The following is a 27,500-nucleotide window of genomic DNA, read 5'->3' as shown; positions in this document are numbered from 1 at the left end:
CCCACCTGGGGTACCTTTTGATAGATTGGTGTCCCGTCCTGGGTGTGTCCCCTCCATGCCTTACACCCTGTGTTTCCGGGTTAGGCTCTGGCTTGCCGCGACTCTGCTTGTGACAAGTGTATGCGTGCGTGTGTGCTTTTCAGACTTGGTCAGAAGTTTCACAGGACTTGTAGCCAGGTGCTTTAAACCAAGTTTTGCTTTATTTAGCTGAATAAAATAGATATACTGCTATGAGCACTACAGAGCAAAAAATGACCACCAATGGAGTATTCAAAGGTTAAAAAGAGGTTGTGTCTTACATCAATTCAATTCAATTTTTTTTATAGAGTGCATTTCTCACACAGTGATGCAGAGTGCTGAACAAAGGTTTAAGACAAATTTATAGTTTACTATACATTAAATTATTACAATGTAATTATAAGTAGAGGGGTGCGGTGGCGCAGTGGGTTGGACCACAGTCCTGCTCTCCGGTGGGTCTGGGGTTCGAGTCCTGCTTGGGGTGCCTTGCGACGGACTGGCGTCCTGTCCTGGGTGTGTCCCCTCCCCCTCCGACCTTATGCCCTGTGTTGCTGGGTTGCCTCTGGTTCCCTGTGACCCTGTATGGGATGAGCGGTTCTGAAAATGTGTGTGTGTGTGTGTGTGTGTGTGTGTAATTATAAGTATTAAAGCAGATTACTATTGCAGCAGAGGGTGTGTGGTGGCACAGCAGGTTTGGCAGGGTCCCGCTCTCCAGTGAGTTTGGGGTTTGAGTCCTGCTTGGGGTACCCTGTGATGGACTGGCATCCCATCCTGGGTGTGTTTTCTCCCCCTCCAGCCTTGTGCCCTGTGTTGCCAGGTTAGGCTTCGGTTCACCGCAACCCCACTTGGGACAAGTGGTTTCAGACTCTGTGTGTGTGTACTATTGCAGCAACACATCATCAACAGGGTAAAACTAACCTCTCTCACAATGGTCTAAAACTAGCTCATGTCCCCTATTAGTGGATGAACAATCCAACACTTGGTCAATTCTGCTTCACAATGATAAGAAGAAATGACATTTAAGGATTAAAATGCAATGTCACTATGAATGCTTGGCTGCCACAAGCCAATTATCCTTGTGTTAACTGTTCTGACACATCCAGCTTGAAACCCACAAAGCCAAAAGCACCGTGAGACCCCACATTCATAGTCTGAAGTCATAACAGAAGTAAGCTTAATGGAAATGCAGGGAAGGAACAAAAACTCCCAACCTGAAGGCAAGGGAGAAAAAAACCTCTGGGGGTCCAAGTGCCAGTGGCTACTCAATCCTCCTGGGCATTCTAGATTAAAAAAGACTTTTATCTCAATTTACAGCTATTAATAACATTGTAGCTGAGGGCTAATGACTTGGTGTCTTGGTTCACCATGGCAGACAGTCATTAGCTTCAGTCAACATAGGGTGCTGGTATCATGACAGGCTGGCCTCCTCAGGTCTCATCATAGGGAAACAATACTCAACAAGAAAAAAATGGTTAGTGACTGATGACTTCATGAGATTATACAATTTTATACTGAAGGAAAAAACAACACAGCAAACAGGAATTACATTGGTCCTTGAAATGTAAGAATAAACATTTAAGTCTTAAGCCTGGATTTAAAGGCTGAGACAGATGGGGCATTCCTGACAATAACAGGCAGAGTATGCCAAAGTTTAAGTGCTTTATAGCTAATGGCATGCCCTCCTACTGAGATGTTATTGATCACAGGTACTCTAAGGTAACCCGCATCCAATGAACAAAGACATCGTCTTGAAATTTTAGAATCAATAATCTCACAAAAATAAGCCAGAGCAGTGCCATTTACTGCCTTATTGGTCAAAGGTAAGATTTTATGATCAACTCTGAACTTAACTGGAAGACAATGCAGTAATTTAAGTCACAGTGTTACATAGACATTCTTCCTAGTTCTTCTAACAATTCTGGTAGCAGTATTCTGTACAAACTGTAACCTGGATACAGTCTGGTACGGACAGCCCGATAATAGAGCATTGCAGTAGTCTAATGTACTTGAAACGAAAGCATGAACCAATTTTTCAGGATCCTGCATACATGAAAATTGCCTTAATTTAGTTATATTTCTCAGCTGAAGGAAGAACAACCTAGTCAATGCAGCAACATGAGAATCAAATGACAGGTCCAGCAAAACACCCAAATCCTTGACATAGTCTGTACACGTGAAGCTTAAACCATGGTGGTAAAGACTGACGTGACTGTGTGAAGAGTTTCAGCACCGCCACCCACCACAAGTATTTCTGTTTTAGTGGCATTCAAAAATAAAAAAAATATTACTCATCCATAATTTTATATTGGTAAAACAGTTTGCTAAAGACACAATATGTGATGGGTCATCAGACTTAAACAAAGCATAATCATCTGCATATGATTGAAAATTTACATTATTCTTACAAATAATATCACCCAATGGTAACATGTAGAGTAAGAATAATAACGGACCGAACACAGAGCACCCAGGCACACCATATTCAATCATAGATGAGAATGAAGGGGCACAGTCATCAGACTTTAGTGAAACTGTTTATAGTTAGCTACGTACGAATGGAACCACTTTAGAACAGTGCCCCTTAGTCTAACCGGGGTTTTGAGTCTACTGAATCCACTACTGTGGTTAACATTATCAAATACAGCACTCAAGTCCAATAACATAACAACTGAGGGATGACCAACATCAGAGGAGATGATAATATCATTAACAACACAGGTGAGGGCCATTTCAATGCTGTGACCAGGCCAGAAACCAGACTGAATTTTTTAAAATATATTACTATAATGAAGGTATTTTACCATCGATGAAATTAATGAAATTCAAATGTCAGATGACAAGTCTGCTGATGGAATGCATGGGTAGATTTCCCCTATCTAAAAAAAATGACTGGGGATGCTGTATAAAATGGAACACTGGAACAGACAGACCTGTTTTCATTTCTGAATAATAGTACATAAAGCATTTTTAATGTTTTCTGCAAAACAATGGTTTGTGCAGCTGTACTATGTCTACATTTAATTTATTAATTTAGCTGACACTTTTCCCCAAAGAGACTTACAACGTTAAGCTACCTATACTTACCCATTTATCCAGCTGGTTAATAATAATAGTAATAACAGTACTGGCATGGTGCACCAAGTACCAAGTTTGCACTGCTGTCTCACAGGGGCTGGGTGGTGCATGAGAACATGGGTTTGATCCCTGCTCAGTTTGTGTGGAGTTTGCATGTTCTCCTTCTGTCTGCATATGAGTGTCCTCCTAAAATGCAAAGACATTCAGTTCAGGTAAATTGGAGACTCTAAATTGCCCTTAGTGTGTGAATGGGTGAGTGTGCATGTGACTACCCTCTGATGGACTGACCTATCCAGGGTGTTAGCCCCCTCGACAGTGTGCTCATTGCTTCTGGGATACGTTCCAGTTCACCGCATCCCTGCTCAAGATAAGCAGTTATTGAAATTGGATATAATAATAATTTATTTTGCTGATACCTTTGTCCAAGGTGATAAAGTTTAGAATAATAATTTTAGTGTTGGTAGGTCTCAAGATAATATTCACATGATGTCAATTCAGAATTAAATAATGGGTAACAGCTGATGTTAATGTTGAGCGTAAGCTCATTCCACAGTTTAGGGTCAAGAAGAAAGAATGAACAAACTTTCTATGAGTTCTTGGGCAGAGAAGGTACAGACAGAAGGAGGTACAGACAGATGGTAGAGGCACAGCAGTGGTTACAACAAGAGCAGTAGTGTGAAATCAGAGTCTGGAGGTACAGTAGCGTGGAGCTAAGCCAAGTAGTGATCTGTACCTTAGAATAACAGACTTCAAACTGAAACCTGGCTAGAATGGAGAGCCAGTTGAGAGACCTAAGATGAAGAGTGATAGATGCTCCGGTTCATAGAATTGGATGAAGTAAGATAAGTACGGAATTTGATACATGAGATGGGCTGCAGCATTTTGATTGGGTTGGAGAATGCAGGTGGAAGACACAAGAGAACTCATTACAAGGGAACTGCAATAATCCAGTCTGCAGATGGCAAAGTTCTGAACAAAGTATTAAATGTAAAAGTTTGTCAGAAGGGGATAGATTTTTCAGATATGCAAATGTTTAAGTAGCATGGCTAGGCCAAGAAATTCATGTGATTATTATAGTTGAAAGAGTCATCCAGCATCACAGATTTCTGATGAAGGTCAGTGTAAAAGAGTGTATAGAGAACTCTTAAATGGGATAATGGTGAAAGATCTGCAAAAGTCAGTAAAATATGTCGGATTTAGAGAGGTTAAGGGAGTGAACCCGGGTACTGAATCAACAGAGAGGAAAGAATAGATCCCAGCACCAATTCCTGTTGTACACCTACAGAGAGGGCTCAAGGATAGGAGACAGAAAAGGACAGGGTTATAAAGATAAGAGCAGCCGGTCCAATGCAGTGTCAGTGATGCCAAGATACTTACGTGAAGAGAGGAGAGGAGACTGTTAAAGACTAATGACAGGGGAAAAGATTGAGGGTAGATAAGTGAGACTTAACTTCAACTTAGCATTTACCAATGCAGTTCTCAGTTCTGGTAAAACCCTAGATGCTGGTCAAAGTCAAAGTGGATTTATTGTAATTTCAACCATATCCAGCAGGTTCAGCATACAGTGAAACGAAACAACGTTCCTCCAGGACTACGGTGCTACATAAAACAAAGCTAGCTATGCAGGACTACATAAAGTGCATGTGTGCAAGATGTGTGCAAACAGCACAAGACAGTGCACACACACTGACAGTATAAAACCGCTTGTCTCAAGTGGGGTCGCGGTGAACCGGCCTTACCTGGCAACACAGGGCACAAGGCTGCAGAGGGAGGGGAGACACCCAGGACAGGACACCAGTCCATCGCAAAGCAAGACAGTGCAATAATTACTAAACAAAACAATAAACATAGTAAAAACAAAGACATTACAATATAATAATAACTACTATAGATATAAAAATACTTTGTTAGCACACTGCTATGGTTTTCATTAGAACTATTCTTTTTGTTAATTAGCCTTGACTGAGATTTTCATTGAAAGAATTCATTCATTCATTCATCTTCCTCCGCTATCCGGGGCCAGGTCGCGGGGGCAGCAGTCCGAGCAGAATCCTCCAGACTTCCCTCTCCCCGCACACCTCCTTCAGTTCCTCTGGGGAAACCCCAAGGCGTTCCCAGGCCAGCCGGGAGACATAGTCTCTCCAACGTGTCCTGGGTCTGCACCGAGGCCTCCTCCCAGTGGGACAAGCCCGGAACACCTCCCCAGGGAGGCGTCCAGGAGGCATCCAGAACAGATGCCCGAGCCACCTCAACTGGCTCCTCTCGATGCGGAGGAGCAGCGGCTCTACTCCAAGCTCCTCCCGGGTGACTGAGCTCCTCACCGTATCCCTAAGGGTGCGCCCAGCCACTCTGCGGAGGAAACTCATTTCTGCCACTTGTATCCACGATCTCATTCTTTCGGTCATGATCCAGAGTTCATGACCATAGGTGAGGGTAGGAACGTAGATCGACCGGTAAATTAAGAGCTTCGCCTTACGACTCAACTCCCTCTTCACCACAACAGACCGGTACAATGACCGCATTACTGCGGACGCCGCACCGATCCGTCTGTCAACCTGCCGCTCCATTTTTCCCTCACTCGTGAACAAGACCCCGAGATACTTAAACTCCTCCACTTGAGGGAGCAACTCCCCCCTAACCCGGAGGGGGCAAACCACCTTTTTCCGACTGAGAACCATGGCCTTGGATTTGGAGGTGCTGATTCTCATCCCCGCCGCTTCGCACTCGGCTGCAAACCTCCCCAGTGCACGCTGCAAGTCTTGACTTGATGAAGCCAGCAGGACCACATCATCCGCGAAAAGCAGAGATGAGATCTCGCGGCCACCAAAACAGACACCCTCCGTTCCCTGGCTGTGCCTAGAAATTCTGTCCATGAAGATAATGAACAGAATCGGTGACAAAGGGCAGCCCTGGCAGAGTCCAACATGCACCGGGAAGAGGTCTGACTTACTGCCGGCAATGCGAACCAAGCTCCTGCTCCGGTCATACAGGGAACGAACAGCCCGTAACAGCGAGCCCCAAACCCCATAATCCCGAAGTACCCCCCACAGGATGCCACGAGGGACACAGTCGAATGCCTTCTCCAAGTCCACAAAACACATATGAACTGGTTGGGCAAACTCCCACGAACCCTCCAGCACCCTAGTGAGGGTATAGAGCTGGTCCAGTGTTCCACGGCCAGGGCGAAAACCGCATTGCTCCTCCTGAATCTGAGGTTCGACTATCGGTCGGATTCTCCTTTCCAGTACCCTGGCATAGACTTTCCCAGGGAGGCTAAGGAGTGTGATCCCCCTGTAGTTGAAACACAATCTCCGGTTCCCCTTCTTAAAAAGAGGGACCACCACCCCGGTCTGCCAGTCCAGAGGCACCGTTCCTGAACTCCATGCGATGCTGCAGAGGCGTGTCAGCCAAAACAGCCCCACAACATTCAGAGACTTGAGAAACTCGGGGCGGATCTCATCCACCCCCGGAGCCTTGCCACCGAGGAGTTTTTTGACTACCCCAGCAACTTCAGCGGGGGTAATGGACGAGTCCCCCTCCAAGTCCCCAGCCTCAGCTTCCTCTGTGGAAGGCGTGTCGGAGGGATTGAGGAGATCCTCAAAGTACTCCTTCCACCGCCCGAGGACATCCTCAGCTGAGGTCAGCAGCGCACCACTTCCACTGTAAACAGTGTTCGTGGAACACCGCTTCCCCCCTCTGAGTCGCCGGACGGTTTGCCAGAATCTCTTTGAGGCCGACCGAAAGTCTTCCTCCATGGCCTCACCGAACTCCTCCCAAGCCCGAGTTTTTGCCGCGGCGACTGCCAGAGCCGCGCTCCGTTTGGCCCGTCGGTACCCGTCAGCTGCTTCAGGAGTCCCATGAGCCAGCCAGGCCCGATAGAACTCCTTCTTCAGCTTGACGGCATTCCTTACCTCCGGTGTCCACCACCGTGTTCGGGGATTGCCGCCGCGACAGGCGCCGGAGACCTTATGGCCGCAGCTCCGAACCGCTGCCCCGACAATGGAGGCGTCGAACATAGTCCATTCAGACTCGATGTCTCCCACCTCCCTCGGGACCTGATTGAAGCTCTGTCGGAGGTGGGAGTTGAAGACCTCTCTGACAGGGGCCTCCGCCAAACGTTCCCAACAGACCCTCACTATGCGTTTGGGCCTGCCAGGTCTGTCCAGCTTTTTCCCCCGCCATCGAATCCAACTCACCACCAGGTGGTGATCAGTTGACAGCTCAGCCCCTCTCTTCACCCGAGTGTCCAAGACATATGGCCGAAGGTCAGAAGAAACGACTACAAAGTCAATCATCGACCTCCGACCTAGGGTGTCCTGGTGCCAAGTGCACTGATGGACACCCTTATGCATGAACATGGTGTTCGTTATGGATAAACCCTGACTAGCACAGAAATCCAATAACAACTCACCGCTCGGGTTCAGATCAGGGAGGCCGTTCCTCCCAATCACGCCCCTCCAGGTGTCACTGTCGCTACCCAAGTGGGCGTTAAAGTCCCCCAGTAGAACGACAGAGTCCCCAGTGGGAGTGCTTTCCAGCACGCCCTCCAGGGACTCCAAGAAGGCCGGGTACTCTACACTGCCATTAGGCGCATAAGCAAAAATGACAGTGAGAGACCGTTCCCTGACCCGAAGGCGCAGGGAGATGACCCTCTCATTCACCGGGGTAGACTCCAACACATGGTGGCTAAACTGGGGGGCTATTAATAAGCCCACACCCGCCCGCCGCCTCTCACCCTGGGCAACGCCAGAATAGTGGAGAGTCCACCCTTGGTCGAGAAGAGTGGTTCCAGAACCCAAGCTGTGAGTGGAAGTGAGCCCGACTATATCTAGACGGTATCTCTCAACTTCCCGCACCAGCTCAGGCTCCTTCCCCGCCAGTGAGGTGACATTCCAAGTCCCAAAAACCAGAGTTGGCAGCCGAGGTTTGGGTCGGCCGGGCACTCGGCCCTGACCACCGCCCAAATCACAATGCACCGGCCCCTTATGGTCTCTCCGGCAGATGGTGAGCCCACCGAAGAGAGGGCTCCACGTCATGGCTTCGGGCTGAGCCCGGCCAGGCCCCGTGGGCATAGACCTGGCCACCAGGCGCTCGCATGCGAGCCCCCCCCCCAGGCCTGGCTCCAGGGTGGGGCCCCGGTGACCCCATACTGGGCGGGGTAAACGAAAGCCTCCATTTTATTTTCTTCATAAGGGGTTTTTGAACCGCACTTTGTCTCGTCTGTCATCCAGGACCTGTTTGCCATGGGAGACCCTACCAGGGACATATAGCCCCAGGCAACATAGCTCCTGGACTCATTCAGGCACTCAAACCCCTCCACCACGGTAAGGTGGCAGTTCACGGAGGGGCATTGAAAGAATTGGACAATTCAAATAAATGAAACTAAAACCATAAGACAAGGAGAGTTCATAGTTCATTCTGCTTACACACTCACACACACATCATCTGAACCGCTTGTCCCATACGGGGTCACGGGGAACCGGAGCCTACCCGGCACCAAAGGGCATAAGGCTGGAGGGGGAGGGGACATACCCAGGATGGGATGCCAGTCCGTTGCAAGGCACCCCAAGCGGGACTTAAACCCCAGACCCACTGGAGAGCAGGACCCGGTCCAACTTCATTCTGCTTAGGCTTTTATTAATTACATTTATATTAATGAATTTCTGCAATTAGTATAATCTCTGCATCCCCAAATACTCCATCCATCCATTGTCAACAGCCACTTGTCCTGAGTGGGGCCCGCGGTAAGTCAGAGCCATGCCCAGTCACACAGGGTGCAAGGCCGAAGGCAGAGGGGGCACACCCAAGACATGACACGCAGGGCACCCCAAGCAGGACTCATATAAGGCAAATAATTCCTGTTGTACACTTACAGAGAGGACTCAAGGCCAAGAGGGTTTGAAATTTAATCTGGTCTGTAATGGGCAACCAGTATAAGGTAGAAAGCAGAGGGGTGGCTCTTGTGTAGCGGGTATCAGAGAACACTAAACCTGTAGCAGTTCTGCAACAGAAGTATCTACTTTACCATATTATTTCCTCAAACAGGAACTATAAGAAACAAAAAATTCCAGCTGCAGGCAGTGACACTCGCACTGTTATGGTACTGTTTCTTCAGTGGCCACAATTGAACTGCAATAAAATGTTCATCACTGGAATCTGCCTGATTAGTAGAAAGTAATTTCCATTTCCAGTTTCCAGACATCAAACTGCACAATGATCTGTTTCATGGCGTCACTGTCATCCTAATTAAAAAATAAATAAAGCTAACTTGAAATGAAAAAGAAAAAGAATTCATGTGATAGTTTCTCTGATCATGGAGCATTGCAGAGAGGCTGGGTTTTTTTTCTTTTTTAAAAAAGCCAGCCATTTCTGTATTACCCTTTTTAACTGAAAGTGGGAGATTTTCCCTCAGCTCAACACAGTCCTGGTAATAACGAGTTTAAGCTGACCTGGAGCCCAAAGAATTGGGCCCGTTTCATGCTTTGCCATGTGTGTAATGTGTAAGAGGGAAGCCGAGGGGAACTTCTGATGAGATATATCTGTCTTCTCCAGCAGTGACCTCTTCCTCTTGTGTTTACCTTGCTGAAGCTGACGCACCCACTGTTGCCGAGCGTGAAGGGTATTAATTACGCCGCAGGGAAGCTGGACAAATCACCCTGGGAGCTGCAGTGTGTTGGGGGGGTGGGTGGTACCCAGCATTCTCCTCACATTACTCTTCCTCTACGATTGCACGTCGACTCTACTGCAGGCATGCTGAAGCTTATGGGTGGGTACTTAACCTGAGCTGTTTCAATAAAATATTCAGCTGCAGAAATGGCTAGCACTGTATAATTTAAGACATACAGAGTTGCTTTGTGTGCCTGCCAAGCTAATAAAATGTAAAAAAAACAAAAAATTAAGCATGTAAATTCTAGTAGAAATGGCAGAGAAAATGGCCCTCTGATGCAAATGCCTAGGTGCTGGCTAGCATCCAGTATAGTCAACACGGTGATTAATTTACTCACCAGAATACACTGTTTTAACCATGTGAGGAACACAGCATCCCTGCTACGTACAGGTCACCCTACTGTTTGTGCAGATGTTTGCCAAGTAGACAGTGTGCCTCACCTAATGACACAGTAAGGCATCTTCGCACTCAGCCTGGGCCCTGAGCACCACATCCCGCTTGGACAAGGTGAGACACTTGCAGCCGCCAGGCCTCGATTGCACAAGATGAACAACTATAAAGCAGAACAGCAAGGACTGCCAAGGAAAAACTGAATTATAATCATAAAAGTAATGATTTCAGCACAGGCAGGCAAAGTGAAATGGGCCGTTTAATTAAACGTTCTGCCAGGATGGGGCAACACATTAACGCATTGCACCATCAACATTCGAAAGTCATTTACAAGAGGCAAGCTGACTCTGCCGGCAGCATGGCTTATGCCCTGGGGCAGTAGGCCAGCGCTCGACTGCCATGCATGATACTTGGGTAGGGGGTAGGTCGAAGGGTAGCAGGGGTGCAAAATGCCTGACAGGCTGTCCAATAGGACCTCTCCTCTCCTCTCTCTGAGCTGATCTTCATCACTGACATGTCACTAGAGGAAATCGAGAAATCTAGGTATGACAGCAACCACACACAGACGTAGAGACTTACAGAATCGAAGAGCTGATGGAAAATTATGCACAACTTTAAAAACTGCTGATCTGTAACATATCAGGATATTTCGAGGCATCAGTTTTACATTTACATTTACATGTATTCATTTAGCAGACGCTTTTCTCCAAAGCGACGTACATCTCATAGAAAATACAATTTGTGCATTACATTAGGAGAGAGAGACATAGCTGCAGATGTGTGATTCTTAAGTGCAGTTAGTTTGTTTCTTTCCACTATATGAACCAATGCATATCACACGAGTAGCTGTATAAAACTTTATCAGAATATCGACGAATCCTTATCACACACACACATTTTCTGAACCGCTTGTCCCATATGGGGTCGCGGGGAACCGGAGCCTACCCGGCAACACAGGGCGTAAGGCCGGAGGGGGAAGGTGACACACCCAGGAAAGGACGCCAGTCCGTCGCAAGGCACCCCAAGCGGGACTCGAACCCCAGACCCACCGGAGAGCAGGACCTGGTCCAACCCACTGCGCCACCTCACCCCCTTTTGTAGGCACTACATACTGTAAATTGAACGCACAATCACAAACAAAACACATAGATATGAAAGTCAGTGTTTATGTAGTAAATCATTGCAATTGAATTCAAACTCATTGAACAATGTCTAGAGGGGGTGCGGTGGTGCAGTGGGTTGGACCTCAGTCCTGCTCTCCGGTGGGTCTGGGGTTCGAGTCCCGCTTGGGGTGCCTTGCGGCGGACTGGCGTCCCGTCCTGGGTGTGTCCCCTCCCCCTCTGGCCTTACGCCCTGTGTTACCGGGCAGGCTCCGGTTCCCCGTGACCCCGTATGGGACAAGCGGTTCAGAAAATGTGTGTGTGTGTGTGTGTGTGTGTGTGTGTGTGTGAACAATGTCTGGGCTGTGCGACTTAACGTTAATTTAATCCCAGCTTGGTGTGTGTGCAGTGTTTATGTTCTACCCTTGTTTGCTTGCGTTTCCTGCCACAATCCAAACACATGTGCTTCAGATAAACAGGTGACTATAAATTGTGTGTGTGTGTGTGTGTGTGTGTGTGCTAAATTGCACTGCTGGGTGGTAATGGGCTAAGGGTGAATGTAGGGAGTTTAGTCTACATGTACCTATAAGCCACCTTGGATAAAGTTATCAGCTACATACCAATTACTAAACTTTTGTATGTCACTTTGAAGAAAAGCAACTGCTAAATGAATAAATGTAAATATAAACATCTCACACCACTCAGCAGTCAGGAGGTTCACAATATCCAAATTCAGTTCTTATTAAAAGAAATTCCTCACAAACTGATGTAGGACTAATAAATGAGAATCCTCAAAGTAGAAATTCTCATAAGTCAAATGAGTGTATCTCAGATATGACTGAAAAGGTATTTCACAGATGGAAATGTATTAAATTAGCTTTGCTTTTCCCTTTTTATGTCAAAAACATAATCTCTGAAATATTCTTAGTAAGTTTGTACAGTCTCTTGTATTTAACAAACTCTTGTACAAAGACCTTATAAAGATGGGCCTGTAGACAAGGAGTGCAATAATAATAATAATAATAATAATAATAATAATATAAAAGAGTGCAATATATATTTAAAATATATGCACTATCGATAGCATCTCTTTCTGCATACGCACCAGATAAACTTTCCTGTAGCCCATATGCACAGATAGATTGTATAACTAGAATTTTGTTTTCAGATACACACACACACACACACACATTTTCAGACCCGCTTGTCCCATACGGGGTCACGGGGAACCGGAACCTACCCGGCAACACAGGGCGTAAGGCCGGAGGGGGAGGGGACACACCCAGGACGGGACGCCAGTCCGTCGCAAGGCACCCCAAGCGGGACTCGAACCCCAGACCCACCGGAGAGCATGACCCGGTCCAACCCACTGCGCCACTGCGCCCCCTGTTTTCAGATATTTTTATCAAATATAGATATATGCTATTCATATTAAATGTGTGGATTTAATTAGATTAGATTAATAAATTAAATGTAGTTTACATTTTTAAAATATACCCGTGGACAAAATCCTTACATAAAAGCAGTCACATTCTACAACCATTTCTGTGTTCTGTTCTGCTATTATATTTTAACTGAACTGCTATTTCTCTTAATATCGTAAACTAATCGAAAAATTATAATTTGGGCTTTTAATATATTGAGAGAACGACAAGGTACCAAGTCTTTTCACACCAAGAATGGAGAACCCTAGTCCTTGTTGACCACGGTATATCATGATTTCCTTTTTCATTTCCATGAAAAAGAAGATATTTTTGTACAAATTGATGTATACCTCAACAAAAAAAGTGCATTTGAACTCTTTATTACTCAGCCTTGATTGAGAACTTGACTGCGTTGTACTGTAACAACCCACATTAATGAAGAGCATCACGTTTGAGCAGGAAAAGATGTTTATTGTATATAGTTGGGAATTGTGGGAAAGATTTAAAATAGTTGTTCAACTGCTGGGGGCTGAAAGGGATTGTAAGGGGTCAGCCCCTGTTACACAGTGTGAGAAAGTGAAGAAAAGCTTGAAAAAGGCTTGGAAAAAAGGTTGAGAAAGACTTCTTAAGGTGTAGGTCCTTCAGGGAAAAGCGTCCTCAGATCGAGAGGACATTTCTATTCATTCATATTCATATTTCTATTCATTTCTATTCATTAGCACCTATACCTTTCACTGTGTGTGAACTGTGTTCCAGTAAATGTTCGTAATGAACACTGTCCACGCGTCCTTCTTTGCCCCATCTGAACCCAGAGCACCACGCAAAATCTTCTAAACTAAATCTTTCAGTTTATAGAAAAGATTTTTATTTTTTTATGGGTCCAAATGAAAACAATTTAAAATACAGCACTCTTCTCAGTAAGGTGACACAAAGCTCTAAATAAGAGAGCAGAGATTGTTTTTAAAACAAAGCAAGTGACAGTAAAAGGAAGCAAATAAAACTGAGAAGTCAGTTTGCTGGTGTACTAGTCAGAATGAGGTAATTTGAAAACTAGAAAAACAAAAAACTCCCAGGCCAAGGGAACAAGCGAAAAATAAACTGCTTGGGCCCTTGTACTAGTGAGTTCTCCCCCAAGGGCATTTAAAAGCATTGCAGTGGGTGGACCTTTGTGGGAAATTTCATCACAAAAGGATTTACTTATCTTTTCGCCATAAAAGGTGCAGATATTTATGGAGTAACACTGGTTAAGCCTAAGATGATCGAAAAATCATAGTTTTCAGCAAACATTTCGTTAAACATGACATTAGGGATACAAAGTCAAAATCATAGCCCAAGCATGAGTTAAAAGCTTGAAGGAGACTATGGTGACTATGGTTCTTTTCTTCAGTTTTACAGTACTCTGCAAAAGTTTTAGGCACTTAGGGAAAAAGCTGTAAAATGAGAATGGTTCCAAAAATAATGCTCCTAATTAATGAACTTCCTACAAAGCTTAGTAACCACCCATCATCAACAACCACTTGTCCCGAGCGGGGTCGCATCCTCTGGTGGGTCTGGGGTTTGAGTCCTGCTTGGTGCTCCTTGCGATGGACTGGTGTCCCATCTTGAGTGTGTCCTCTCCCCCTCTAGCCTTCCGCCTTGTGTTGCTGGCTTAGGCTCTGATTCGCCACAACCCCACTTGGGATAAGTGGTTTCAGACAACATGTGTATGTGTGTACTTTCTTTCTTTAATGACATACAAAACCCTTACTGTAATACTGTAACTTTTTGCAAAAGGAATGCTGTGAAATCTAAAATATGCTCTTTCTCATTGACACTAATGCAGAAGACATTAAAGCACCGTCTAAAACAAATATTTTTCTGAAACATCTATGTGCCTAAGGCTTTTGCATAGTGCTGTACATTGTCATGCTTTCATACTGTATGTCAGCTATGGCTGATGTTAAAAACCTCTGACTGACTCTGTATGACTTTCCATTATGACAAAAACAAATTGCATTTATAATCGTATTAAAATTGTTATAGAACTTAATTATTTATGCCATAAAAATTAAGAAAGCATTTCATTTGCGCAGCTGGTTGAGGGTGTTATAGCAAAAAAAAAAAAATGTTTGCCTCACAACGTCAAATCAGGAGTACAGGATACAGCACAAAATCATCCACCGCATCTAAAATCAATTCCAGAAATTAATTTGCATGTTAGATGCATAAAATATTGCCGTAGAACTCCAAAAATAGAATTTAATTGCATACTATTCTGATGCTAGTCAGTTGCAGGCATAAGCCATAATTACACAATGGTGAACAAGGTTTTTAAACAAATTATTTGATTTTCACTAACAATTAAAGGTTTGGTTCCTAGTGCATCAGCTGTAATAGGCTGCCTTGACTTATTGTCAGAGTCTCTAATGTGAGTAAAGGAAAGCTGAAGGTAAAAATGTGCTTCATGCACATATGCTTTCATTCAGATTTCGGAGATGGTAGAAACACATTATCAATCACATGGATAGCCTAATTTGCCTTTTGTTACTGGCAATGAAATTGTTGGTGTCTATGTGACGTTATTGTCAGTGAAGTAATGCAAGGGAGCCAATGCCTTGTGAATCAAGAGCGATTTAGTGCCGGGGTGTGTGTTTGAGCGGAAGTGCACTCCTCCTCATCATGCAGCTCGTGTAATGGCTTTCCTGCCAGACTGTCCTGCCCAGGAGTGTTTGTCCTCTGATTGTGGGATTTACTGCGACGATGACTCATGTCTGGGGGTCAGAGCCCAGTGCACACTTGCATACACTTGTTCCAACTTTTGAGTAAAACATGGGAAGACTCCTGCAAGACTTCATTTTCCAGGATGTGGTTGGTAGGCCTGCGGATAAAATGTTACCGGCGCTGCAATTACGCATATCATACCGTGTCCGTAGAAAACAATGTCGCTGCTCCTCAAAGAGAGGTTTTAGCAAAACATCTGTGAAAGACTGAGAACTTGGTGCATGTGAAAATAATTTGCAGAGGTGAATTTGTTTTAGAGACTCGGGGGTGGGGGGAAACCAGACTGCAGCTGTGGATTTAAGCTTTGGTATATATTATACAACATATTGAATTATAAATATGGAGGTCTCTTTCATGTTCTGGCTCAAATATATGGAGCAGGAAAGAAAGTTTGCTGCACTAGGAGTAAATATACTTAGATTCAGTTAAGTGTGATGTTTCAGAGCTTAATGTTTTTGCTTACTATGAATTCCGATCTTTTCCTTCCACAGCCCTCTGGCGGAATCGGTACACAAAGGCCCCATAGATCTGAGAGCTGTAGGTTTAAATGTAACTGTTACACAGAGCTTGAAATTCAACTCATTTGAAATCTCCAGCTGTTTTCATAAGGTTAATATCTTGGAGTATTGTCACAGCTCTGGGCTTTGGCACGTAAACAAAAGACTATCTACATTACTGTTGTCATCGTACATATTGAATTGTTGTGATGGTAACCGAAGCAAGTCAAAGGGTATTTGTCAGTTCTCAGTACCATGGGATGCACTGCCTGATTGAGCTAAGCCTGTCCCCGGTTCTCTCTTCCCCTCCTCAGACTTGCGTCGCATGACAGCTGGCTTCATGGGAATGGCGGTGGCCATCATCCTGTTCGGCTGGATCATTGGGGTGCTGGGCTGCTGCTGGGACCGAGGCCTCATGCAGTATGTGGCCGGACTGCTTTTTCTCATGGGGGGTGAGTCACTGGGCATCCAACCGGAACTCCACCACCTTAACTTTGGGGCAAGGTGCTCAAGCTAGCTTCCGCATAACATCTCTCTCAGGCCCTCTACAAACATAGCAATGTAATAATTCAATTCAATTTAGTGACACAGAGACACTTTAACACAGGCATGAGGCAAAAAAAAAAACAAAGAAGACGGCTGACTATAGACTCTCATAATATAATGTTATTATAGAGCTATAATTTTGCCTACTGGCCACGGAGGAAAGGAAGAAAAACTCCCAACTAAAAGTCGAGGGAGAAATAAACCTCTGGGGGTTCAAGGGCCAGTGGCTGTCCAGGAGTCTCTAAGCCAGTTTACAAGTAATAATGGCAGTGTTGCTATATGATAGCTTGATTTCCCAGTTCAGCAAGGTACATCTCGTACATCATGGCGGTTGGTCAGCATGGGGGTGCGTCTCTGACTGCCGGCTGGCATCCTCAGGTCTTATTGAAGGGAGACAATGCTCAACAAAGAAAAATACACACACACACACACACACACACACACACACACACACACACACACACACACACACACATTTTCAGAACCGCTTGTCCCACACAGGGTCACGGGGAACCGGAGCCTACCCGGTAACACAGGGCACAAGGCCGGAGGGGGAGGGGACACACCCAGGACGGGACGCCAGTCCGTCGCAAGGCACCCCAAGCAGGACTCAAACCCCAGACCCACCGGAGAGCAGGACTGTGGTCCAACCCACTGCGCCACCACACCCCCTGCCAAAGAAAAATAGTAATTTGTAATTTAAACAAGTAAATTTAATTTGCATTGGTATAGAGGTGGGAAAACAAGCACAGCCAAGTGGAATTACATTCCGAGGTGGAATGCCTGAGTAAACATGTAAGGCTTTAGTCTGGATTTGAAGACTGAGACAGATGGGGCATTTCTGATAGGAACTGGTAGACTATTCCACAGTTTAGGTACTCTATAACTAAAGGCACGACATCCTACTGAGGTGTTATTGATCACAGGTAACCTGCATCAAATGAACAGAGATATCATCTTGGGATATAAGAATCAATAATCTCACAAAGGTAAGCCAGAGCAATGCCATGTACTGCCTTATAGGTCAGAAGAAGGATTTTATAATCAACTCTAAATGTAACCGGGACCCAATGCAACGATTTAAGTACCGGTGTTATATGGTCGTACTTCCTAGTTCTAGTGACAATTCTCGGAGCAGCATTTTGAACGAAGTGTAGCCTGGATACAGTCTGGTATAACCCTCCAATAAAGCATTACAATAGTCCAGCCTGCTTGAAACAAAACCATGAATCAGTTTCTCAGCAACCTGTCTACATAGGAATCATCGTAATTTAGCTCTGTTTCTTAAGTGAAGGAAGCACGACTTAGTCAAAGCATTTACATGAGATACAAATGATGTTCCCATCCAACAGGACACCCAAATCCTTGACACAATCTGTATGCTTGAAATTAATAGCATTTGTGGTAAAGATTGGTGTGATTGTGTCAAGAGGTTTGGCATCACCACCCACCACAAGTACCAAAGTTCTAAAGAAAGCTTCCTCTCTGCAGACATAGTTGTTTAAGTAAAAGTAAAATTTCTCCTGCACTCCTCTCCACAACATTCTCCATGTTATTCTCCACATAGTCAGTTAACCAGAAAACTATGGACTTTGAGCACTAACTTTCCCGAAGGTTCCCTGCTATTGTATCTTTGTGATTCCCAACTTGCTTGTGTCAGTATAAATATCCAGCTGCACAAACAGATAATTTATGGAGGTGATTTTTGTTAAAAGTGTCTACAAAGAACAAAAACTAAAAAAAAAAAAAAAAAAACCTTTCACAAGGCTGTAGATCATGCATGTCTCTTGGAGCAGGTCCAAAGTAGAGGGGTTCATTCAGATGGTATGGGATTATTCATCCAAAGCAACACTTATTTTGGTTAATTCATGAGCAGGCAGCGCGCTCTGACAGTCGGATGAGTTTTGACTTGGGGATGCATGTCAGCATGCCTGCCTGGAATGATGTTCGACTCACAGCTGCACTGCCCACAGCAGACTCAGTGATTGCGTAGCAGTGCAAAGCTATGCCTCATGGATGCATAATAAATTGACTATTTAACAGCTAATGACTATTCAAAGTAATAAAGCAAAAATCCAGCATTCACTCTTGGTCACATAATGGTAGCAAAGCCCCCATCTAAAGCAACGTAGAGAGCAAAGCCACAAACATTATACATACAAATTGTCAAAGACCCTTTCCACTCATCCTTTGCACCGTATTCCTCTCTTTCCCTTCTCAGGCACCTTCTGCATCATCTCCCTTTGCACGTGTGTGGCTGGCATCAACTTCGAGCTCTCCCGCTACCCACGCTACCTGTACGGCCTGCCAGATGACATTAGTCACGGCTATGGCTGGTCCATGTTCTGTGCCTGGGGCGGGCTGGGCCTCACACTCATTGCCGGCTTCTTCTGCACCCTGGCCCCCTCCGTGCAGCCTCCACCCCGCTCCACATGCCCCAAGGCCCGGCCTGAGAATGGCACCGTGTGCTAATTCCATCCATGCGGCTGGCCAGCTGGCGCCGCTGTACCCCCGGGGTTCATACCTGCTCCTCCACAAGGAGCTCCCTCACACAGAGGGAAAGACAACAACGCCTGCATTCGTTTAGAATCATTTCTGATCTCTCCTGGCTAGAGACTGTGGTATTTTTGATGTGCGTGTGTGTGTGCGTGTGTGTGTGTAACAACTGGAGATGGTCACAAGACTAGATCTCCTCAGCAGACTGCAAATCTGTGACAAATATTGCAAACTAATAACAGACATCAGCACCTTGTGTGTGGAATCCAGGGGTACAGACTGAAATCAAACTCTTTCCCAGTGACCCCACTGGTGCATTTTGGGATATGAATGGGAAAATGGTAGGGGAAAAACATAGGGGAGTAACATTGTTTCATTAAGAAGACATCATCCATCCACATGCAGGCCTTTCCTGGTTCTCCTAAAGCGAAAGGATTGTCTCTCAGTAAATCTCGCACTTTTTGAAAGCAGACTGAAGATGTCTGGGAGAAAAGGCGAAGAGAATATGGCCGTCACCGTGAATAGAAGATTCTCTGGAGTTCATTGGATTCACTAGATTCTTTTTTTCAACAAGTGTGAGGAAAATGGAGCCCTATGGTACAATATGACTAGAAAACCACCAGAGCTTGTCATACTGGAGAAGGAATATGAATGATGAAAGCATGGACTCCCTGGTCTTATTCTTCAGCGGAGACAATGACTGCACATGGCAGACGATCTTCCCATATTGTACAAAATTGTAAAGAATATCACGCGGGATCCAAACTGAAATTTCATGCTTGAGCATTTTCATTTTCTAAGTGCATTCCATTCTTAAAAGTCTAACCTGGGAAAAGCTGTTTTTTGTGTTGATTTTCGTTTCTTTTTTAATTAAACCTGTCTTTACGTGTGTGTGGGTGCCTGGATGGGAGTATTAACATTGTGTGAAGAATAATTTGTTTTTCATTCCACCATTGTCATACAAGTAAGTACCTGTGGGTGTTTTACAATTTCTGTAGAAAAAAGTATTGTAAAAATGACAATAATAATGGTTTAAAACATAATAATAATCAAGACTTGCCCAAGGGAAAAGGTTGGGTATTTTATTAACAGAAAATGAAAGTTGCAATGTCCTGTTTGTGCCACACAATCTCTCTTAGAGTTTACATTTTGTCTGGAGTTGATGGGAACTGATTTGTTCAACATTATATGTTCAATATCACACCACGGTTACCCCCTGCACATCTGGGTGGTACTCTGTGGTATTCCTGATTACCACACTAGTTTCTCCCTTAAAAAATATTTGATACATTTATAAGGATTCCATACCCAGTGTGTTTTTTTTTTGAAAACTTGTGTCCAACAACTGCATAATGCATTCTAAGTATTTTCATAATGCATTGTAATTCATTTATTATGCACAATGGCCTAAGCACTCATAACCACTCATGCCTGCATGTAATAACCCACATAACATTTTTATAGGAACATTTTATAAGAAATTAACCTAATATATTATGAAATCATTGGCAGACTACATTATAAGAGTGTATTAGAGGAAGTGCTGTAATTCATTCATTTATTTTCATCATGTTATCAGCCTTAAATTTCCATATTGTTTTATATTTTACATTCACAACTTACATATAAATGTGTGATAATCCACCCAAAACATAATTAGGCAGCTAAGTTAATCAACTGTATGTAGCATCTCCTGTCCTTTTAGACTGTTATGGTTTAGACGTTGGTGTCCATACCCCAGTATACAGGCATTTGGTATGTGGACATTAACACACTGGAACTTCAAGAATTTGTACGAATCACTTTGGTACAATGACTCTTTCATCATATCTTGACTTTTCAGTCCACCTGTATACCAAATCTGCAATGAAACATGTTCAACCATCCTGACCGACAGAAGTCCCATGATTAAACACACAAACCGCTGTGTGTACAGACCATGGAAGTTGGGAATAGAAGCCATCTCTTTTCATCTTTATATGAAATTCTGCATTGGATCGTGCTCTCCTGTGCACATTCCTATTTTCATTAATTTTGTTGCTTTGTTTGTGTTCATTTAGATTTTTTTTATAGGTCCAATGTGAGTAAGTACGCTTAAGAAAGTACTGGCAAAAACTGAGAAGTCAGAAAGAAAGAACTTTTCATAATTCAAGTGTAAATTATAAGTGTGGAATCCATCCTACTGTAGTGACACAGTGTGATGATAACAGATACCATACAAAGTGCTGCAGATCCTTTTTGCCTGCTTAAATTGTAGCCAAAATCTTCACACTGATCATCGATGTGCTATGCCTGAGGTTCACACGCTTGCATTCTGTTTTCCATTTTGACATTCCGTTTAAATTTTTTTCTACTACGTGCATACATTCCTTGAACAGCCAAGAAATAGGCTGTTGAAAATAAGTATTCCTTTATTGTTTCAGGGTAACTGTGAAAAATTGTCATGAAACTTGCAGAACGTTTGAAATACCCACAGTTCACTCAAATCCAACTTCATTGATAGTTGCGCCTTGTGAAACTAGATAATAGGAGCAATTAGTTTGATAAGGAGGACTTTCTTTGTAAAGACTATAATAATTTTATTAATGGCTGCCTATGTTTTGAATAATTTTTGAGTGAACTTGTGTCAGTCCAGGAATGGATTATAATTTTCCTCATACAAAACAATGAAAATAGCTTCTTAGATATCCAGACATTTACAGATTTACAGGAAAAATGAGTTTCAGACAGCAGTGCAGGGTGGAGAAGCAAATTACAATCAAAGTTTACAGTCTCCTGGTGTTCAGAGCAGCAGCAAGACTCAGTAAACTGTGCATCCTTTATGGCTGGTGGATAATGCAAGAATGTTCTGGCCATATTCATTTAAAAGCATGAAAGATTAGATTTTTTTTAAGTGTGTAAACATGTTCACTTTTCAAATATTAAAATAATGATACCCAATCGTGAGGCATTTGAGAGTGCTCTCTAGGTCGAAAAGCGCATAGCTGTGACTAGCAATAGAAAACAAGGCTGTACACGTAACGATTTATTTTTCCTTTCAAATTGTAACTAAACGCAGTTCCGATTAGGCAAATGTGACTTCCTTCTCTCTATCTATTTCCAAATATCATTGCTTGACTTGCTCCGTTACGCTTACAGCAAGGATCCGCAACCATGGTCTTCAAAGGTTTAATCGCATTAACCTTCCATCACTTTTAAGTCGTGTTAAACCTAAACATCTATATTTTAGAAAACTGTTACAGGTGCAATGGCCCTATCCCTAACCCTTTGGATGTAGATTCAAATCCAGTTCACTCTTTGTGAAGTTTGCCTGGATTTCCTCTGGTTTTCTTCCAAAATCCAAAAACAGGTATTTTCAGGTGGGTTGTTGTGTTGGAATTACCTGTAGTGTGTTAAAATGTGAGTGTGTGTGTGTGTGTGTGGGGCGGGGTGGGGGGGAGGGTACCCTCCTGTAAAGGGTGTACCCTGACTAGCTTTGGCCCTTTGTGCTTCTGGGATAGACTCTGGACCCCTGTGACCCTGACATGGACAAGTGGTGATGACAGTGATGGAGTGTTACAGGTGCAAAGGTACTAATAAAATATCTGAAATCTGTTTTTGGATTAAAACTGAACAAATAAGTGTTTAATGTAGGTTTACCCAGTGCTTTGTAGTAAGAGCAAGTAAATTAGTCAATGTTTATTAGAAACAGTGTTTAGTCACCTACAGACATGGGTAGTCAGAACTGGTACAATAAATACAATAAATAAAAATTAGTTATTGTTTCAGCCTTAACACATTTCAACAGTTAACTTTTAACTTAAAATATCATGTTATCAGTCATTCACTCACTATAAGACACTTATTCCAGAACTAATAATGAGTTAGCTAAAATTTGTTACATTTATATTTATTCTCAAAAATGATTCAGGATACAAAGAGTAATACATTTAACAATACACCAAAAGATTCAAATGGAGGCCCACTAATGTCAGAAGTGAAGTTAGTTGTGTATAATCCACCAGTATTTATTACTATCACCAATAACACTGCGCAAGCAAATTTTAAATAAATCAAGTTGAAAGCTATTGAAATCGGGTTACACCTGATTTCAATATACCAATTAATTAATTTAAAATTGCTGAATGGAATTTACTGGACAGCTATGAGTGTTGAGGAAACAAGAACTACAAAGACCCAGCAATCCGAAAAGTCTGGGGTTCTAACCCCCAGATTAGATCTTCAGATGCAAAGAATGACTTCCAAACTTATGGAGAGGGTCTTTAAAATGGTTGCTATTATCATGTTATATGATGCTTGGTCTCATAATTCATTATGCTGGATTTGTATAGTATTTATATGGGTTAAAAGTTCAGAAGGAGTGGTTAAGACAGGTCTGTTTCCAGGTGATACTCGGTTTACGTTATGAAAGTGTGTATATGTCATGAACACATTTAATATGTCACAGGCATAGCTTTCTATAGTTTGGCAAGAATTCATTTAAAAACGTCTGCTGTGATTTGGATCAACTGTCTGTATCCAAAGTACATACCATGATTTGCCGAAGGAAGGCTGCTTTCTGGAATGTTTCTTTGCAATGCTCAGATCACAAAATGCCACACATTAGAAAATGGCAATCATCAGTATTGCTCTCATGAGGAAACGAAAACATCTCAAAAGCCAATCTAATAGAACCGCTGGATACAATTAGATGTTAATTAATGGTTTAATGGCCAGTCTGCATGATTATATTTTCTCTCTGATGTTTTTCTATTAAACAGCAGATGTGCTGCACTTTCTGTTTCCCAAGAAGAACTCAGTGCGAGGCTAATTAAATCCCCAGCAAGCTATCCCTTTACTGATTTATTCATATCCATAAAATTCCCTCAATTCTTGGCTTCTAAGAATTGAAAATTGTCCAGTTGCTAATTCATTACTCAACATGACAACCTCATTTATCCATACCAATTTACAAAGCATGATGTCTGCCTATCCTGAAAAAAATTTATTGGAAAAGGGTCAGTCGAGAGACGAGAAGAACGATTCAAAAAGAGCTCAGATTTGCAAGGGTTAATGTTTGCACAAAATATGGAATTTTAATGTATGGGAATGAAGTTAATTAGATTAGTTTTAATGCAATGTTTTTCACAGCAAAGGAATCCTTTTCTTCTCGAAAGGAGCACATCCTGTCAGACTGTGAAATCGATTTCTTGTTACAATTTAATGCTGTCCTTGCTGTCTACACAGACAGTGACAGTTGTTACTGGTGAGGTCGTGACACCATGTAAGTACAGGAAAAACCTCTTTAAGATTTGCTCTCACCATTGCTTTTAATAATTTAAATTATTCACCACTTATAGGGGTCATGTGAGTGGACTTCCTGTCAGGGAAGCACAGTTTCTCTTGTTTTCATAGAAAGAATTATATTCCTCGGCTCTAAAACTTCATCCTAAAGTTTTTGTTTAGGAGGACCAAATGCCTAAAATGCATTGTTGTATGTTTCCTGCTTAGTTTGAAATAGTAGGGGAATTAACGTTGTGCCTTTTTAATTTTCACAAAGCTGAGCTATTTTAAAAGAAAAAAAAAAAAAAGGCTTTCATTGGGTGGTAGCAAAGAAATCTACTGAGCGTGAAATTACAATAACCCTACTTGACACACTTCACATAATATAATTTTTCCCCGTTCTCTCCCTCGAAGCAAATGCAAAAGATAAAAGCTGCCATCAGAACACTTGAGAAGATATGGATGCAGAAGCACCACCAGCTCAGTGTTGCTGATGCTGCAGAAAAGCACCTAGACATGAGCAGCTCTCACAAGTCTTCGGTGCACACTTAAACAGGCCTCACTTGTGTCTTTAATACACATACTTACAAATTTAATACACACATTTAACACAGGTGAGTGTGAATGAACACAGATTTGGGAAATTAAATTTAAAGACAACAGCTACAAAAGATACATGTACTTCATACTTAAATAGGCAAAGTTTTGGACATTTATGCATTCGCAGCTTTCTGAGGAGACATATAAGATACAGTTTTAATGTGCCCATACATAGGGGAACAATTCAGTACAGCTCACCCAAGAATAAAGCAGGTACTTGAAGCAGATCTTTAAGGACACTGCCGGTTTCTCTGTAATGTGACACGTGACGGTCCTGTAGGTGTAGACAGGTGAAAACCAAGCTTTAGGTTGTGGTTTCCAGCAACGCCCATGTTCACAGTAGGGTTCACTAGCACATCACCAATGGTATCTTGTGTGACCACACATCCAGTGCCAAGGACCACTGGAGTCCCATCTGGAGACAATCGTCTTGGAGCTGCATGTTTATAGTGTGACTCATTAACAAGGGGAGGACGCAACCTCAGCAACAACAACAGCGCTTTGAAGGATCTCCATAGATGAGAACATCCAAAATTCATCCATGTAGAATTGCATGGAGAGGTGTCATTTTCTAACATGAAGTCATGTCTCCTCTGTAACAGGAACCTTTATTGTTTGCGTACGTGTGCTCCCACGCTAAACAAAGGCACTGAGTGTAGCAGCCACAAAAAAAGCTTTCTGGATGGTGTAAAGTAGTAAAAGGGATTGTGGTAACAGGTACTGCAGCTTTCTTTTCAACAAGTATAAGAAACTGTCAACCTTTTACATCAGTAATGTGTCTGTTGAGTAAACAAAAACAGTAAAATAAAGAAAAAAATAATTCCTGGAAATGTTCAGCTGTGGAATGTATAAGCATAAAAGAATAAAAATCTCCTTGGTGTGTTTACTTCTACTGCTTGATGTCTCTGTGACATGCCAGTGCTTGAAAATGAAACATTCAAAATAGTACCTCCTTCTTTATTAATACCAAGGTTTATCTAATTCCAAATTAAAATGCAGTCAAAGTAAACCCAGATTGCATAATATCTGAAAATAAGAGGTATCTTTATAAAACATGCTCAGAGTAAATGGATAGAAGCCAGAATGACATTACAGTGATTTCAGCAGCCTATTACTTATACTTTGGTGTCCAAGATTTAGGATTTTCCCGACTGGTGTGGAGAGGAAAAAAACATGAGCACTTCACTACATTAAATAGCATATTAGCAATGCTAATATCTGGAAGAGGAAGAAGGCAAATGTAGAATTTTTTGTTCCACTTACTAAAGGTAAAGTCTGACTGAACTCAGCGCTTAATGGACTCATTTGAAAAGATGAAAAGGCACAAGTGCGGCATTTAATGAATACTTTATGAGAGCTTTTAGAGAATCTGTGTGCACACACGTTTTTTGTGTGTGAATTCATTCCAGACAGAGAAAGTGGAAATGTGTTTCATTTTGGTATGAGGCCAGGGGGTGTGGATTTACACTTGTTATGGCTACTTTTCACCCAGACGGTCCTGCAAACTTCTACTAATCAGAGCTTGAAATATAAGGGGATTTTGTATACTGGGCATTTGTATACACACTTCCTGGGCATGACTGCTGGATATGCATTAATTACACAAACACAATAAAAAGGCATAAACATTAACTGCGCAAAAAAGTAATATTGCTTTGAAGTGAACATGACAAAAAATCAATAAAAATGACCATTCTGAAGGAAGATGCCATATAAAGCAAGTTATTCAGCTGAATAATAATCTAATAATCTATAACCCTTTAGAGAATAACAGAAACAAGTATATCTGTACTGGAGATATATACAAAGAGGGGCAACAAAAAAAGTAAATATTAGAGCGATGGCTTTGCATCTGAACAACCAATGTTCAGATCCAACCTCCTGCTATAGTACCCTTGAGATGACACACTTACCCTCACCGGATACAGTAAAAATTACCAAGCTGGATAAATGACTGTCAGCATCTTAACATTGTTATTGGTTTTGTAGAAAAAACATGAGCTAATTGAATAAATGTAAAGTAAAGGCAAAGAAGTGAGACATCACAGGCCACTAACAGCTTCGCCTGGTGAAGGATTTATTGGGCCACACAAAGCTGGGTTAAGAACTGAAAAGATGTTTCCGAGTGGGAAATAAAAGGTCATATTGAGATTGCTTTGGTAGACTGACAGCTTTCAATGATGCACGATGTTCAGCTAGTAGGAAAGCCTAGGCGTTCCTTTAAATTGTTCTTTAAAACTGCAGCTTGAAAAAGAGAAATTATTTACTTTCTTTCAGAATAATGCAGGGACACAGTCCAGTCACAGAATGTGACTGGACAATTTGCCCAGAATCTTTGAATTGTAATATAGTCTGACGAAATAAAGGTTAAATGATGTAGTATAGGGGGCGGGGTGGTGCAGTGGGTTGGACTGGGTCCTGCTTTCCGGTGGGTCTGGAGTTCGAGTCCCGCTTGGGGTGCCTTGCGATGGCCTGGCGTCCTGTCCCCTCCCCCTCCAGCCTTACGCCCTGTGTTGCCAGGTTAGGCTGCGGTTCCCCGCGACCCCATATGGGACCAGCGGGTCAGAAAGTGTGTGTGAGGTGGTATACCAATAAGTACAGGCACACTTCTATTTGTGAACTCTCTTCATCTGAAATTTCAGTATAATGATTCTTGGCCTTTGAT

At 42.9% G+C, this 27,500-nt stretch overlaps 1 protein-coding gene across 4 annotated transcripts in view; it reads left to right on the top strand.

Annotated features, from left to right (window-relative positions):
* The window catches only part of LOC108936329 (transmembrane protein 178B), a 120,117-nt gene extending 97,727 nt beyond the window's left edge, over positions 1-22,390 (top strand). For all 4 annotated transcript variants that reach the window (XM_029248952.1, XM_029248953.1, XM_018755654.2 and 1 more), the window contains 2 exons: positions 16,246-16,383; positions 18,699-22,390. In XM_029248952.1, coding sequence (XP_029104785.1) covers positions 16,246-16,383; positions 18,699-18,949 — 389 coding nt within the window. In that variant the 3' untranslated portion in view covers positions 18,950-22,390. The remainder of the gene's footprint in view (positions 1-16,245; positions 16,384-18,698) is intronic.
* Positions 22,391-27,500: the final 5,110 nt, after the last annotated feature.

Source organism: Scleropages formosus, chromosome 24 (genome assembly GCF_900964775.1).
Source record: "Scleropages formosus chromosome 24, fSclFor1.1, whole genome shotgun sequence".
Taxonomy (NCBI): Eukaryota; Metazoa; Chordata; class Actinopteri; order Osteoglossiformes; family Osteoglossidae; genus Scleropages; species Scleropages formosus.
Note: the sequence above shows the minus strand (reverse complement) of the source record. Positions and strands in the feature narration are given on the sequence as shown.